Source organism: Urocampus carinirostris, chromosome 3 (assembly GCF_059441175.1).
Source record: "Urocampus carinirostris isolate Australia breed hairy pipefish chromosome 3, RoL_Ucar_1.0, whole genome shotgun sequence".
NCBI lineage: Eukaryota > Metazoa > Chordata > Actinopteri > Syngnathiformes > Syngnathidae > Urocampus > Urocampus carinirostris.
Window position 1 is genome coordinate 57,374,237 of NC_142351.1, and position 15,400 is coordinate 57,389,636.

The following is a 15,400-nucleotide window of genomic DNA, read 5'->3' on the forward strand; positions in this document are numbered from 1 at the left end:
ATTTTGAAATTCTGGTCCGCGATGTTTCTCGATTGATCAATCATTGCACAAATTAGGTAGTATACTGTGAACCATCATGTTGTAATTCACGCTTACAAATACTCTTTGCATTTGTATCTACCATATTCTGCAATACATAAAGCACACTTTGAAATTTATTTAAATTTGGTGTTTTTAGAGTTTACATACCTAATAACTGATGTTACATTACTTTGGTCTAGAATGTGTTATATTGTTTCAGGTTTGGAGACACATCACTCCAGGAGCTCATCAACACAGAGAGTTTGACGAGGCTCAATTTGTACTATGAACAGTTTAAAGAAGTCCTTGCTGAGGATTGTAAGAGTTCAGCTGAACATTTAGAAAAGTCTCACACAAACCAGCAAGTCCATGGTGACATTAATTAAATGCCTTTCGGTTCGCAGGCCTGCCGAGATCATCTTCTCAGACCTGTCTTCCAGAGCTCCTCCGGTTTCTGGCGAAGAACGTGGAAGCGAGAAAAAACAAGAATGTGGACATCCTGTGGCAGGCGGCCGAGGTAATCGTCATCAAAAGATAGTCGATTTAGCTTCACCTTGCAAGACTTTAACAATAGAATCCCTCATTTATTGCGGTAAATGGGGACCAGAACCCCGCATAATATGCAAAAATCCACAAAGTCGACCCGCCCTCCTCATTTTTTAACATACTCACTTTAGTAGACTATGGAGCATAATGGATCGCAGTCACTGGGGTGCTGTCCGTTTTAGTTGGAAAGAATGGAAAAAAGCTGCTGTGCATGAGGGAAATTTGCTCTCCTGGCCCTTTTTCTCAACAATAGTCGACTTGGGATAATGGATTGCGGCCACAACTATACAGTTCATTTTAGGCAAGTCACAATGACATGCTTCAGATGCAAAAAAAATATCTCTTTGAAAGCAGTAGTCCGCAGGATATAATGGACCATGGCTACAACCGTGCATTTCATTTTAGGAGGGCCAGAACGGCACATCTCCCGACAATTACCTTCTGCCAGTCACGACTCGCAGTAATATAAGCTTGAGGATAAGGGATCCCGGCTGCACGGGTGCTGTTCATTTTAGTTAGAAAAATGAAAAAAAGAACTGGCACACATGAGACCAATTTTCTCTCGTGGCCTCTACTCATAGAAATAGTTGAGTGGGATATTGGATCGCGGCCACTCAGTAAAGTTCATTTTAGGCAGGCCACCATGACACACTTCAGTGGCCTGAACGGGGAAAAAATGTGCTCTACGATTGCGCATCCATTTTTCTTTTATGTTCAAAACAAGATTTTCAATCTGTGAAGCACTGAGGCGGCGAAGCAGGATGTAGCAGGGGATAACTGTATGTGGATAAGATAAAAGGATAATAAAATGTAGGAACATGTCTTGTCAATCAAATACCCAGTGGTTGATTTTGGCTAATGCTAAGTTTGAAAAGTCACTGGTTACTAAGGAAAGTAACTATTTCCGTTACTTTAAAAGTGATAGAGATGTTTGATATCACTATTTTCAGTATGATAGCAATACTCAACTCTTGAGTTGTCATCGAAACCATTACCATGAGTACAAAAAATGTCCTCCTACCCCCATAAGATTACTGACATTTTTGAGGGGACAAGTGTGTATTATTTGAACACTAAACATTGCTGTATTGTTTAGTGCAACATAAATCAAGTGCTAAAAATACAAACCACTGAGACTCAAAGTATTTTTTTGCAGTAGAAGTAAATTTTTGCAGCAATTGCAAATTTCTTAACCTACGAGTATTCAAAATGCATGTTCATATGCTAGTTCAGTGATTTTCAACCACTGTGCCGTGGCACACTAGTGTGTCGCGAGAGATCGTCAGGTGTGCCGTGAGAAATTATCCCATGTCACATTTTAAAATGTTATAAAACATTTATGAATCATTTTCTGCAAATATTTTGTCATTGTCAAGTGTCTGTGCTGTAAAAACTGGCGGTAATATAAATTATATTGTAATTAAACATACTGTTCAGTGTCATTTTATAAGATTTTCGTTAGTGGTGTGCCGCAAAACATTTCTAATGTAAAAAACGTGCCCTGGCTCAAAAAAGGTTGAAAAACACTGTGCTAGCTAATGTATTTTTAATATATATTTATATATATATATATATATATATATATATATATTTACCATAAGGAGGTGCTAAATAATAAACAATAGTTCTTTAAAAGATCTTTGTTAAATTCTAATACTGTATTATGTGTTTGACTAAAAGCTCCTGAAATTAATATTAATTTATTATCTTGTAATGTCTAATTCACAAGTTGTAATTAGAAACTGGCCACTAGAGGGGGAGCATTTTCTGGTTTGGCCACTGTTGCAGACACCGTTAGTTGTTCTCTGGGAGTACTGGATACTTAGTAAGGGATGCTCGAGATTTTCAAAATAAAAACAAATATATTTAATGTGCACATAACTTTTTTGGTTGAAATGAATCTTGTTCTTGTATTACTACTTAGTTTACTGATTTTTTTTGTAATACAATCCTTGTAATTAGCAAAATAATCTAACACGGAACAAATAAATAATTGCATTAAGTTACATAATATATTTTTCACTAAGGCAGAAACATTTTTTTATTAAAATGAGAAAAGTATATAGCATATTAATGTATTACATGCTCCCCTATTTTTTGATTAAAAATTTGTATAAAAATGTTAAACTAAGCTTTGTAAGTGATAAACATGTGCAGCCAAGATCAAAATTATTTATTGACGATGTAAAGTATTATACAATAACAACATAATATTTACAATGTATTAATTGATTTCCTTCAAAGTCCTCATCAGATACACCAAAGATTTGTTTACCTCATCAAACCTTTTTAGTGTTTATTCATGTATTTCAGAAAAACCTTCTGTTTTCTCCATTCTTTAACATTCCTCTATGGTATTGTGAATAAGGTGTGATGATAAGATAGAATTGAATGCCTTTTTGTATGTCATCCATATGACTTGTGATCTATTGGTTAAGATTCATTCATTGCATTCAATGTTTTACAGTTGTGGGCCGCGATATTTTTCAAATGACGAGTAGAGTGACATACTAAAAACCTCATGTTTAACGCACACTTTAATGTTTTTAGGGGACAAAAACAAAACAAAAACATGCACGTTGTACAAAAAAAAAACAATATATGAAAATACCATTGAAATAAATTCTGATGTACTGTCAGACTTTCCGTTTCGTAAGCCTCTAACCATCAGTGCTTTTCTGATCCCAGATATGTCGGCGGCTCAACGGTGTTCGTTTCACAAGCTGCAAAAGCGCAAAGGACCGAACGGCCATGTCAGTTACCCTTGAGCAGTGCCTGATCCTGCAGCACGAACACGGCATGGCGCCGCAAGTCTTCACTCAAGCTCTGGACTGCATGCGCAGGTAAGACACGGACTTGGTTTCCTTAGGAGTGTTGAGCCTCATTGCTTGACATATGACTTGAATTGTGTTTTCTGTTTTTTAACTCATTCTGATCCATTGGCAGTTATTCACAATCTCAATACAGAGACCCCTCACTACTTCGCACTTCAGTTATTGCAGCTTCACTCCTTTCCGGGAAGATAAATTAATCATAAAAAAAGATTGAAAAAGAAAGATTGACTAAAAAAAAACCGAATGCTTCCCGCTCCACGAGGAACTTTTCGGACAGCCAAGATTAATCTAGATTGGCCCACACCCCTTGACTTGAGATGCTGATTGGCCAATGTATATCATAGCGTCTTTCATACTGTATTTTGAACATACACCTGGTCTGCGTTTCCATGCATCTCTCTGAGAAGAGTTTGTGGCGCTCCTTTAGTTATGCCACTTAAACCATGCATCTCTCTCTCTCTCATATCATAGCATCTTTCATACTGTTTTGTGAACATACAACTGCTCTGCATTCTTCTATTTCTCTCTCTCTCTCTCTTTCTTTATTTCTTTCTTTCTTTTAGAAAGTCCCTCTAACGAATGTGCGCTCTTACGAAAAAAAAAAAAACGAATATAAAATACTGTATCCCTTCACACTGTTTAATAATAGTTTTCTCTCTCTGAAAGTCGGCAAGTCCACTCTAATGAAGGCCGCCCAAAATAAAAGACACTACTTCACGGATTTTCAATTTTCGTGGTGGTTCTGGTCCCCATTAACCGGGAAAAACGATGTCATGAAACGGGTCGGGAATCAGGAAGTTGGAACTCATTTGCGTAGACGATCTGTCTCTTTAATTGAGAAAGAAAAGTTGTCCAACACACAAACGGACCAAAAACAAAACAAAGCAAGCTCAAATGCAGGCAAGACTACAGACTAGGCATATAACGGGATTAAACAGAACTTGCTGGAATCTCTCAGAATGTTACGCCGAAGTGCAACAAAGTCCAACAAGCACAACAAGAACAAACAGGTATCAAATAGGCATGAACAGGTTTTCAACAAGGGTAAACAATGATCTGGCAAAGGGCAGTTCCAAAAGGCGCGTTTAAGTACCCATAGGAGTAATCAGGAAAATGCAGGTCAGCCGGTGTCAAGGGGCGGGGCCAGCTGGGCGCCATGACAACCGTGCAGGACATGACAAACGAGGGATCTCTGTATTTCATTCTGCCCATTAACATCACTTGTTTTCTACTTTCTTATGCACTACCACTTTTTATTGTGCTTTATCAATAACACATTGAACAGTCAACACTCAGCAGAAAGATGTGTCATATATTGCGTTTATTTTAAATTAGGAAGATAAAAATTACAGCTACAAATGTGCATCAACACACTGCTCTCATATCTTTTTTATTTTATTTTTCCCGTTCTCACATTTCCGGATGATCCGCAAAGCTTAAAAAAACAGCTTCACTGTATGAACATTAGCCTCTTACATACTCTTCCCCAATACCTTTAAGGTTTTAAGTCTAGCGGTAAATTAGGAGAGGGCGATGTGGCAAGAATATCGCAATGTTTTTTTTTTTAAATCGAAATTATGATCTTGATTGTATTGCAATAAAATATTGTGACTAATTAGCACACTTTTCATTTCATGTGTTACTAAAAGAAAAAAATATAACATTTTAAGAAATGTATTTGATTTCTGGGCAGGGTTTAATTGAAATTTAATTGAAAAGTGAATTTTTTTCCATCAAAATTTGCATGGTTTAACATTAGGCTTTAACGCAAATACACTAGCTTTAGCAGCTAGCGTGTCAACAATGCTTGTATTTTGATAACTTTATTCTGTTTTTAATATTGGACACTTGGAAAGGAGATTACATGAGATGCAGTTTGTTATTTTTACTATTAAACCTTACTTTTGTGTTGGCACTATCGGCCAGTCATGTTTCTGTTCTTTGATTAAGGCGAGTTTGCTATGGTTTCATATTGAATAAGAAAAAAGGGCTCAGGTGAGGGCTGTAGAACAGGTTGAAATTTCTGAGGTTTGGGTCCTCTCCTGTTTATCTTGTGTGTTAAAAGTCCATTGATATTGTCTCTCCTTATTTTCAATTTCTACTTAACTATAAACTTATTACATTTGCATTAGTATTTAGGGTTTTTTAAATCGAATTATGTGCTCATTTATTCACCATTATCCTAAAACGTGTAGCTAATGGTTAAAGCAAAGCTAGCTACCAAAGCAATGCAATTAGCCAATGCAGTTAGCAGCTGTGTTAACGAAAATACTAGCTAAATCTAGGCCAGGGGCTGCCGGAATTGAATAGCATAGTCCCATAGACCATCCAGCAATCTACTTTTTTTTAAGCACACAATCTTTAGTCCCCAACAACCTCATATCAGTATATTGCCCGCTCTTAAGTACAACATATTTACATTTACTTATATTCATATGAATTTTCAGCTAATTTATCTCTTTCTTCTTCCCCCACTTCCTGTTTCCTATCCTATCATGTGACTCATTTATTTTGGCACATCTCTCTGGGCATTCATGTTACTTTTATGACATTGGGTGTTATTGCATCACTTGTCTGTTTATTTTGGCGTCCCCTCCTTGTCTTTCTTGCTCCTTCTGTCTCCTTCTACCCTCAACCTTCCTACACTTTTTCATGATCGGCGGCCCTTTGACCTGTGCTGCCCTCTCCACCCCAGCATTGGGACAAGGGATGTTGTGATCCAGAAGAATCTGAGCGGCCTACTGCCGGTGCGTGACTTCCGCATGGACCCCTGCCTTTTGTATTCGCTGCCACTGCTGGCCCTTATTCCCAACCTCCTGGTCGCTTGGATCTTCCTCAGCTTTACGTTTATCTTGGCGAGACTCCGCTGCAACTGATTTTCTGAGAAACCCTTGCCCTGCGCTCCCGGGCTGAAATATTGTGATGGCAATGCTTAGTCCACGGTGTTGTGGTTTTGGACTAATATCAATTGTCCTGTGCTAAATCTGTTGCACGAATTGCACAACCAATGCCTCATGTATTTCAAGTGTTTCCTGTCGATTTTACAAACCTGATTCACATGAATAAGTAATTTAATGGTAAACTGGTTACTTTCCATGTGGTCATAATCAATGTTGTGCCCCTGTTTTGAGAATCTGGTTGGATGATCGACAGAAAATTATGACGTGAGGTTAATAGTTTTTTGCGTAGCATGTTATTGAAAAACTACAGTGGTACCGCGTCTCACTAATGTTTCAGTATCCGAAGTTCACATCTGACTAAAATCTTACTTGTTACGCGATCAGTTTTTCAGATTCCAGAGTCAGTGACGCTACCACTAAAGGGTCGCGCAGGTACAAACTAACAGCGTCCTTCCTGCGTGGTTAATCAGCGAGGTTGAGACCCTTGAAACGACCTGCATTAAATTGCCAAATGGTTTAGTCCAATAAGTCATTGATTACAGCCACCAGTTTATTTACACTATTGCACATTGTTTATGTTTCTGCGAAAAGAGGAGCGAAAAAGAGAGCCACTTGCTAAAACCAATAGAATTAATAAGTATAAGTACCACTTTATTGGCAAATGGGAATATAATACACATTGGAACCAAGCAGAATTTCTACAAACTAGGCATCGGCCAACAACAGCATTGCCAAAAAGCCGCGATTTTTTTCTCGGGGAAAAAAACTCACTGAATGTTACAATTTCGTCAGGAAAATGTTCGTATTCTGAAGTTCGTATGCAAGTCTGAAAAAAATTACTCTATAGCACGCCCCGGAGTTGCAAACCAAAACAAAATCTCGGCACATTTGATCAATACCTACAAAACTTCACTTGTGAGACACACCTCCAATTCAGATTATTTGTGTAATGTCGGTGTCCGTGAGGATAATTGAGCAACTCAGCGTTGTTTTGAAACTATCTCATCAGTAATCGTTCAACTTGCTGAACTTTTACTGGCAAAAGTTTTAAAAACGAGAACAATTTCTTCATTCAAACCAAGGTCGAGTTTCATCGTGTAATAGATTGTGTTAAACTGATGCAATATTGCATAGGATCATATTATATGGCTTTAATTTTATTACCGTGATATGGCGATATCTTTCCTTATGGTTATCGTGGTTATTGGAATCCTAAAAGTGCCCATGGGTCGCATACACATTGAAAAATCATTCATTTTCTTCTCTTGCACTTCTTGTAATTAAAAGGGTTGTATTGATGCTAGAGAGAATGATTTTGTTTTTAAACTTAATACCTCATAGTTGAAGAAAATTCACACAAATTATGATTTAGAAATATTTAGAATTACCGGCAAACTATCAGCTCTGAGACATATAGAGGACTAAATTATTTATTATGGTGAAAAGCCACTCACAGAAATCAGAAAATTCTAAGATAATCTTTACAAAATCAATACAATTTCCATCAGTCACTTAAATATTATTAAATATACAAACGAAAATGTATGTTGGAAACTCATGATAATCAGATTTTTTTTTCATTTGGGTCAATTCAAATTGGGTACCATGTTTTAACATAATTCAGTTCTATATGAGGTTCTATGTTACAATATCAAGAGTTTATTATAGTTGCTTTATTATTTAGCAATTTGTGTGTGATTATATTTTTGTATAACACTTCATTGTTTTTACTTTAAAAAAATAAACATATACGGTTTATTTTCAATGTATTAAATGTGACATTATAAGAAGCTACTATTGTTGTACAGATATTGTATTGAAATCCTTGATATGATATTTATCTGATAAGCGCATATATAGGGTTATGATGCTTATGCAATAAAGATGTGTATATTGTTACTCCAAGATGGGGCACTGTGTGTTTTTTTTTTTCAAATGAATATTTAGATCAGTTCTTTGTATTTAACCGATTAATTCCAGAAACTAAATTTATTCTACTCATTTGTGTTGTTGAATCTTATGCTTGTGAAATCAGGCAGCGTTTGTTTATGTTCAATCCATGCTTACCTTCTAGTTTTGATATTCCAAATGTTGTTGGGTTTTTTTTCCTGACACGTTGTTTAAAACACACTTTGAACTGGACCTTCAGCAGGTTTTTATGCCTCGTCAGGTCTTTTCAAACAAGTCTTGCAAAATCCAATCTGTGATAATATGTTCAACCTCCTAAGAGGAACGTGTTTTTCGTTTAATTCAACCCAACAGCAGCGGCTTTTGGAGTTTTTTTTGGGGGGGGGAGTTTTTTATATCTAATATTCTGGTAATTGCTTCTGTTTTTACCTTTTTCAGGATACAGAGTCAGGATCATTTTGAGACTCACGATGTGTTTTTTTTTCTCAATAGCGAGGGCTGCAGGCGTGAGAACACGGTAAAGAACGTTGGCTCCAGAAAGTACGCCTTCCACTGCCTGCAACTCAAAGCCTTCCCCAGACACTACCGGCCTCCGGATGGCACCTATGGGAAGGTAGAAACCTGACCTGAATCGACTGCCTCATGGTAAAAAAAAGAAAAAGATCAGCTTTCAAAATTGAATCCAATCAGTCGTGCTTTCCTGATGAGCTTTGATCTCACTGCTTGTAGAGTGCCTTCATGGTAGAAGTCTTTATGGACATATTGTCTCCAATGGTCGTGCATGTGTGTGCGTGTAATATTTGTTTCACCTTTAAATAATATGCAACATCAGAATTCAATGACCTACAACTGCAATTTAGCACCAAAAACATGTTGTCAGTTGTGCTGATATTCCACCAAAAATATAAAGGTCTCAGAAAATGTAAAGATTGTGATGAAGTTCTTTATTTTCCGTAATGTCGCGAAAAAACTAAAATGTCATATATTCCGGATTTATGTCAAATCAACTGAAACATTGAGATTTCTTGGTTTTGATATTGCAGATTATGTTTTAAAGCCGATGTTCCCCTAAACTTCCACAGGCCTGAGCAATCACACAAAGTCTGAGAGCATCGTTTGAAACAACAGTGAGCATCATCAATCCTGCGTGTGGCAACCAAATCAAACATGTCCAGTACCTGTGCCAAATCGATTTACATTCTGCTGAGTTTCCGGAAATGGTAGATTATTTTTTCACATATTAATGAATTGGCTAACATACTATTAGAAAGGTTTCACGGAACACAAGCGCCAATTGTTTTTGCAGAGACTTTTACATGAGATTGCCATCTTTTGTAAAGTAATACTAACAATTTTGGATTAATTTAGTTGGTTGCACAATACAGAACTGTATTTAATCTCACTGTTTCAGTGAAAGTAGTGTTGGCAAAAAGATTAACTTGTTACGGTCGCCAATGATTTGAATGGAACACGATTTTTTTCTGCAGCCTTCAACCCAAGAAAAACACCAAATTTTTCATGTAGATGTGAAAAGTCAGACTCCTGTTACGTTTCACAATAGGGGCGGCAGTGGCTCAGGAGGTAGAGCGCTCGTCTTGGGATCAAGAGATCGCAGTTCGAATCCCGGCTCCTCCGTGTTACATGTCGAAGTGTCCTTGGGTAAGACACTGAACCCCTAATGCCCCCAATAAGCAGGTTAGCGCCTTACATGGCTGCACGGCCGCTATTGGGAAATGTGAAGCACACTGTAAAGCGCTTTGGGAAGTCTTGACTTGAAAAGCGCTATATAAATGCAGATCATTTCATTTCATTTCAATACAACAGAAGCAAAAGTCAAGTTGTTTTATAACCATGGTCAAGCAGAAAGAAACATGTTTAACACCTTGAGCAAAGGCAGAAACATACTGAAAGTTGCATACAAGATGCATCAACTGCGAGGACCGTGTCTTTCATTACGGCCGTGCCAGGCTCCTCAATTACCCCACTCCCACCATCCTCTCTCCAGCTCCGGCTCAAAAGCGTCTTTACTTTTGTTTACTCGGTCTTTTGTCGATATTGACTTCAAAATAACACGTTTAAAACTCACAGAGGGAACCCGCGTTATTTTTACCCGCATATACGGTAATTCTGAATGAATTTGCCTGGGAATTATTTTGCAATTTCGAGCCCAGATTTTTATGCCCTGGATTCATTTTTGTATGAGCTCAGAAGGTCTGAGTAGTGCGCATTTGCCCACTCGCGCAGTTTAGAGGGAACATTGCTTACAGCCTTCTAGTATAGACCCCTTTCCAGCATTGATCATCAACGGATCTGCATTATTCACACAAAACAGCTCAAGTAGAAATATGGGTTTGAATGTGGCAAGAGAAGATATTTATGTTAAATTGCGTTTTTTTTGAGTCGCAATTTACGAAAACAACATGCTGTTGTGTGTAGGTGCACTGATTGTTTTATTTTCCCAGGGGAAACAGGCTTTTTCAAAAGCACCGTAGGGAGCCTATGGCGTCAAGCCATTAAAATAACTAACTGGACCGAAGACATAATTTGCCATGGCCGCTTTTGCGGTGTCCATTTCACATCTGGTAGTTATCGTGTCCATATCATTTAGATTTACTTGAATGCCGAATACCTTATTAAGTGTAAGCAGGATAAGTTAAGTGTTTCCTGCCAATGCCTACTACATAAAGTTTGCTACTACTGGTGCTAGCGAGAAGAGCTCTTATAATAATCATGATAACAATGACAATAACAGTTTTAACATTATTAGTAATCTATATTTGATATGATATATATTTAATAATAATATATATTTTTTACTCTTAATAATGATTATTATTGATTAATTTTTGTTATTATTATTATTATTGATCCCAGGTGGATGCAAGCCAAGGGAAGTTAATTCTCCTAAGATTTAACTTATGTGTTAACTAAGCTACTGTAAATATAAACTGGTCAACTGAGCAACCTTTTTCGTCCATTTTATTTGCTTTTTAGGTCAATCGGCTGTTATAAACTGACACGAATTCCGCCATTCGTCCTCAACAATGTGCTGCGTGCTTGGCTACGTCACACTTGTTTACCTACACAGAAAGGGGTCTATAATTTTTTATGAAATTCAAATACTTTAAGACATTTGAGTTTTTCCCCAAAGCACTGTTCACACAAAATCAATTTGAGTATAAAGAGTTATTATTATTCAATGTTTAAGAGTATTTCAACTTAAAATAATAGTATTTTGGCCTGTGCTGTAATATTTTTCTTATTTCAAGGTTATTCCAAGTCATAAACATATTCACAGCAAATCTCCATATTTTTCCAGGAAACTGGTTTCTTAAGAGAGGAGTGGAAAAAGGACATGAAATTTCAATTTGCGAAAATGTGTTGCTTTTTTTCAACCCGTCAGATTTTTATCAACTGTTTTGAACATATGACTGTTTCATTCCAGAATTTTCCTTACAGTCTGAGATAAATGAACAAAAATGTCAACAAAATAGTTTTATTGATTGACACATTGAAAAGGCGTACAAACAATCCTCTTCTTGAACTGTTTTTTGGCTTTGTTGTCTTTACTTCGAGACATGACGAAACATGAAATGGATCCAAACTAGAACTCCACACAAAAGTGTGTTGTCACACAATTTTGGAAGCTTCTTTTTATGCCCTGGGTGTAATCAATTTTCTACAATCTTCCCAACAGGCGCATTGATATCAACAGATGTTTGTTTTCCAAACAGCTTATCCTTACTAAGGTCGCAGGGGTAACATCTAAAATCATGTAAGAGGCAAGGGACATCCTGGACTGGTTGCCAGCCAAACACAGAGCCAAGTATGTTTTTGGTATGTAGGAGGAAACCGGAGTGCCTGGACAACATACAAACTACCCTCATAGAGGCAGGTAGCTGGAATTGAAACCGAGACCTCCAGACTGTGTGGCGGTCGTGCTAACCAGTCGTCCACTGTGCCGCCCATATTAACTCGTTTGGTGTCATAGCATATAAATGCATTTTCACTTGCATTGTCCCTGAGTGCCAAAATATGAAAATGTGTTTTTTAATTTTTTATTTATTTATTTATTTTTTTTATTGTCATAAAGGCTTTGGTGCAGCTCATCAGTGAGTATCAAGCCTCTTGGAATTATTTCAGTAGGAAAAATCACTATTAGATGTCAGAAGTGGTATTGATCAGATATTTGTCCACACATTGAGGAAGCCCTCACTTCCTTGTTTTGCTTCCTGTATCCAGCAATTGAGAGTCTATACGGCCACCTATAGAATAGGGGTGGTGAATTGGCGTGATGAGAAAAATGAATATATGGATAATGACAGACACTTCAACAGAACTTTTTCTGTCTAAAAAGACAACAAAGTCCCCTTGTCATCGCCGGAGTAGAAAGAGATGATGTTTCGTGCACGTCCTCGGGAACGCAATTGGCAAGGTAAACAAAATCATGTTAGTCAAGTCACCAGAAACTTTGGGCACTGAAAAGTTCTCGCAAAGTTCATGCAGAAGTTAAGTTTTTCCAATAAAATATTATTTTGAAGGAAAGTGCCCTTGTGTTTATGGAAAGCATTGTTTAGATATTTGAGGTATCACAAATACAAAAAAAACACTGCTGTTTACTAAAAAAATAGTAAAAGCTTGAAACATCCTTTTTTTCTTATGAAAGACGAGGGTTGAAGCTTTCATTTGATCTGTCCAATGCCTATATAGCTATAGAACCAAGTTTTTCTACAGGCCTTTAAAAATGAGTCAAAATGGCTAAAAATGGTTGGCTCTTCCCATTTGGGAGAATCGTCTGGCATTTTCATGAGTTAATAGTAAAAAGTAAAAAAAAATTACTGGGGTAGATAGTAACAATTTATTAGAGTTAAGAGATATTGCATTCAGAATAATATCTCTATTCATTCATCCATCCATTTTGTGTTGAATTGGTTTGCGAGCCTGTATTTTGAGGCGGGCATCATCCTGTTTTGGCAGACATAAAACAATGTCAGTCAATTAGCATGTCTCCCTCTAAAGCAGGGGTCTCAATCTCAATTGAGTCGGGGGCCGCCGAAGATAGGTTCCTGGTGAGGTCGGGTCAAATGGGGTTTTCCACAAAAAACGCGCTGATAAAAAAATTCTGATGTCCTTAAAGGGACAGTGTTTTAGATTTTTCCTCTAAATGTCGCTGCAATGTGTAGTGCAACCAAAAATAAATTCCGAGTGTGAGACTAAAGTCTACGAAGAATGAAAGTGAGCAAAAATCACCCCTTTTAAATTTTACCCAGCCAGGCAGAATTATAATTTTTTTAATAAGGAATAAAAAATAGGTAAGAAGAAATAAGAAAATAGGCAAAAAAGGAAAGAAAGAAAAGGAAGGAATTAAAGAGGAAAAAGACAAAAAAAAATCATTTATTTTTTCCCTTTTTATTTTTAATTTCCTTTTTTTTTTTTTTTTTTTTTTTTTTTTTTTTACTCTGTCTTATATCTTTTATTTTTTTCCTCTTTCCTTTTTTCTTTGTTCATCCCTTTTTTTCTTTCTGTCCTTTTTTAATTTTTCCTTCTTTTTTTCTCGAGTTGTTCCTTTTGTCTTGTTTTTTTTTTTCATTTTTTCCTTTTCTTTTTTCTTTTTTTTTTCCTGCTTATCAAAAATAAGAAGGTTCCTTGTGGTAACGTGGAGTCTCCGTATTTTGTTTTCTCTGTTGTGCTTTTACCACTGGTTTTTGGTGGCACCACAGAATGCACCGACATCTAGAGGTAAAACAACTTTAAGTTGACCTGCTTGGTTTAATGTGTCCAAATTACGGCTTTTGCCTCTGTGCTTGATTTTTGCATGTAAGATGACATAACTTAAATTTGTCATTCGTATTCATTTGAAGTCAAAGGGAGGATGGGTCATTTGAAGTGTCCTTAAAGTTTTGGAAATAGAATGTTTTCTCTATTAAGCAGGTGTTAATAATACTCTTGTAGTTCAAAAAGCCTTTATAATTTTCTTTCTGCTTTTATCTTCTACCAATGCTGTTCAGGACGAAAAACACATCCGGAAGCAGGATTTGGGTGTGAAAGGTGGAGGAGGGACTTCTTGCTTGTTCACGCGTTTTTGTTAGTGTAGCCTGGAAATGGTGAAAGTGAGAAGTACAGTCCTAACGCCAACTCAAACACCCAAAAAGATAAAAAAAAGAAGAGTTTATTCGAGCGCGTCAAAGAAATGCACATACTTGCATGCGCCACAAAAGGAGCTCGACAGAGGCTGCAATACTGACCTCAGCCAGAAGATGGCACCAGCGAGTAAAACAATGTCCACATTCCAAACAGCACCTTTTAATTAACCACCGTGCTTATGGATGAATAGTCAACGTGTTGAAATTGGCTGCCTGGAACCCAGGCTTGGGGAGTAACGGAATCAGGATACAAAAATATGTAGTTGTATTCCGTTACAGCTACAGAAAAATTGAATCAGATTGCATGCATAATTTGTATAATAAACATTACTTTGCAAGATTAAATTTATATTTAAAAGCATTTTCATGTTGCACACTACAGGGGGCAATAGTGAAGTCTGGTGTGGGTTAGTTTTAACGCTTTTCATTTTTTTCCCTTGTTTGCATTAGCTTTGGTTATATTCGCCATGTCTGGTCGCGCCGCTATCTATTTGCTGTCTCATTTAGTCCACACACACGCACTCAAAACCCATCCACGCGTGGAGCTGCCCAAAGTGCCTGACTACCCTATATGAAAACGTCGCAAAACTAACAGAAAAGTGCCTTGTGTTATAAGTGCAACCAACAAGTCATCAAAAAACATTTATGAATGGTAAATGGTCTGCATTTATATAGCACTTTTCGAGTCAATGAAGACCAAGGCGGTTTACAATGTACACTTACCCATTCACACACACACACTCGCACACCAATAGGGAGTCAGCCATGCAAGGCGCCGACCTGCTTATTGGGGGCATTAGGGATTCGGTGTCCTGCCCAAGGACATTTCGACATATAACACGGAGGAGCCGGGAATCGAATCGACTACCTCTTGATCCCAAGACGAGCGTTATACCTCCTGAACCGCCATATGAAGTAATGAAATAACATGAAAATAATGACTTACAACATTGGTACTCATTGCCTCCCTGCTTGGCACTTGGCATTAAGGGTTGGAATTGGGGGGTTTGGTCACCTAATGACTCCCAACACAGCAGTTGGGTCTAAA

At 37.3% G+C, this 15,400-nt stretch overlaps 1 protein-coding gene across 16 annotated transcripts in view; it reads left to right on the top strand.

The window, feature by feature from the left end:
- The window catches only part of LOC148370233 (inositol polyphosphate-4-phosphatase type I A-like), a 46,592-nt gene that overhangs the window by 28,050 nt on the left and 3,142 nt on the right, over positions 1 to 15,400 (top strand). For 8 of the 16 annotated variants that reach the window (XM_088332644.1, XM_088332655.1, XM_088332650.1 and 5 more), the window contains 4 exons: positions 242 to 339; positions 426 to 538; positions 3,256 to 3,410; positions 6,097 to 8,095. In XM_088332644.1, the coding sequence (XP_088188770.1) occupies positions 242 to 339; positions 426 to 538; positions 3,256 to 3,410; positions 6,097 to 6,277 (547 nt within the window). In that variant the 3' untranslated portion in view covers positions 6,278 to 8,095. Of the gene's footprint in view, positions 1 to 241; positions 340 to 425; positions 539 to 3,255; positions 3,411 to 6,096; positions 8,096 to 8,701; positions 9,137 to 15,400 lie in introns of those variants that run through there. The other 8 variants (XM_088332649.1, XM_088332648.1, XM_088332660.1 and 5 more) reach the window with 3 other exon arrangements.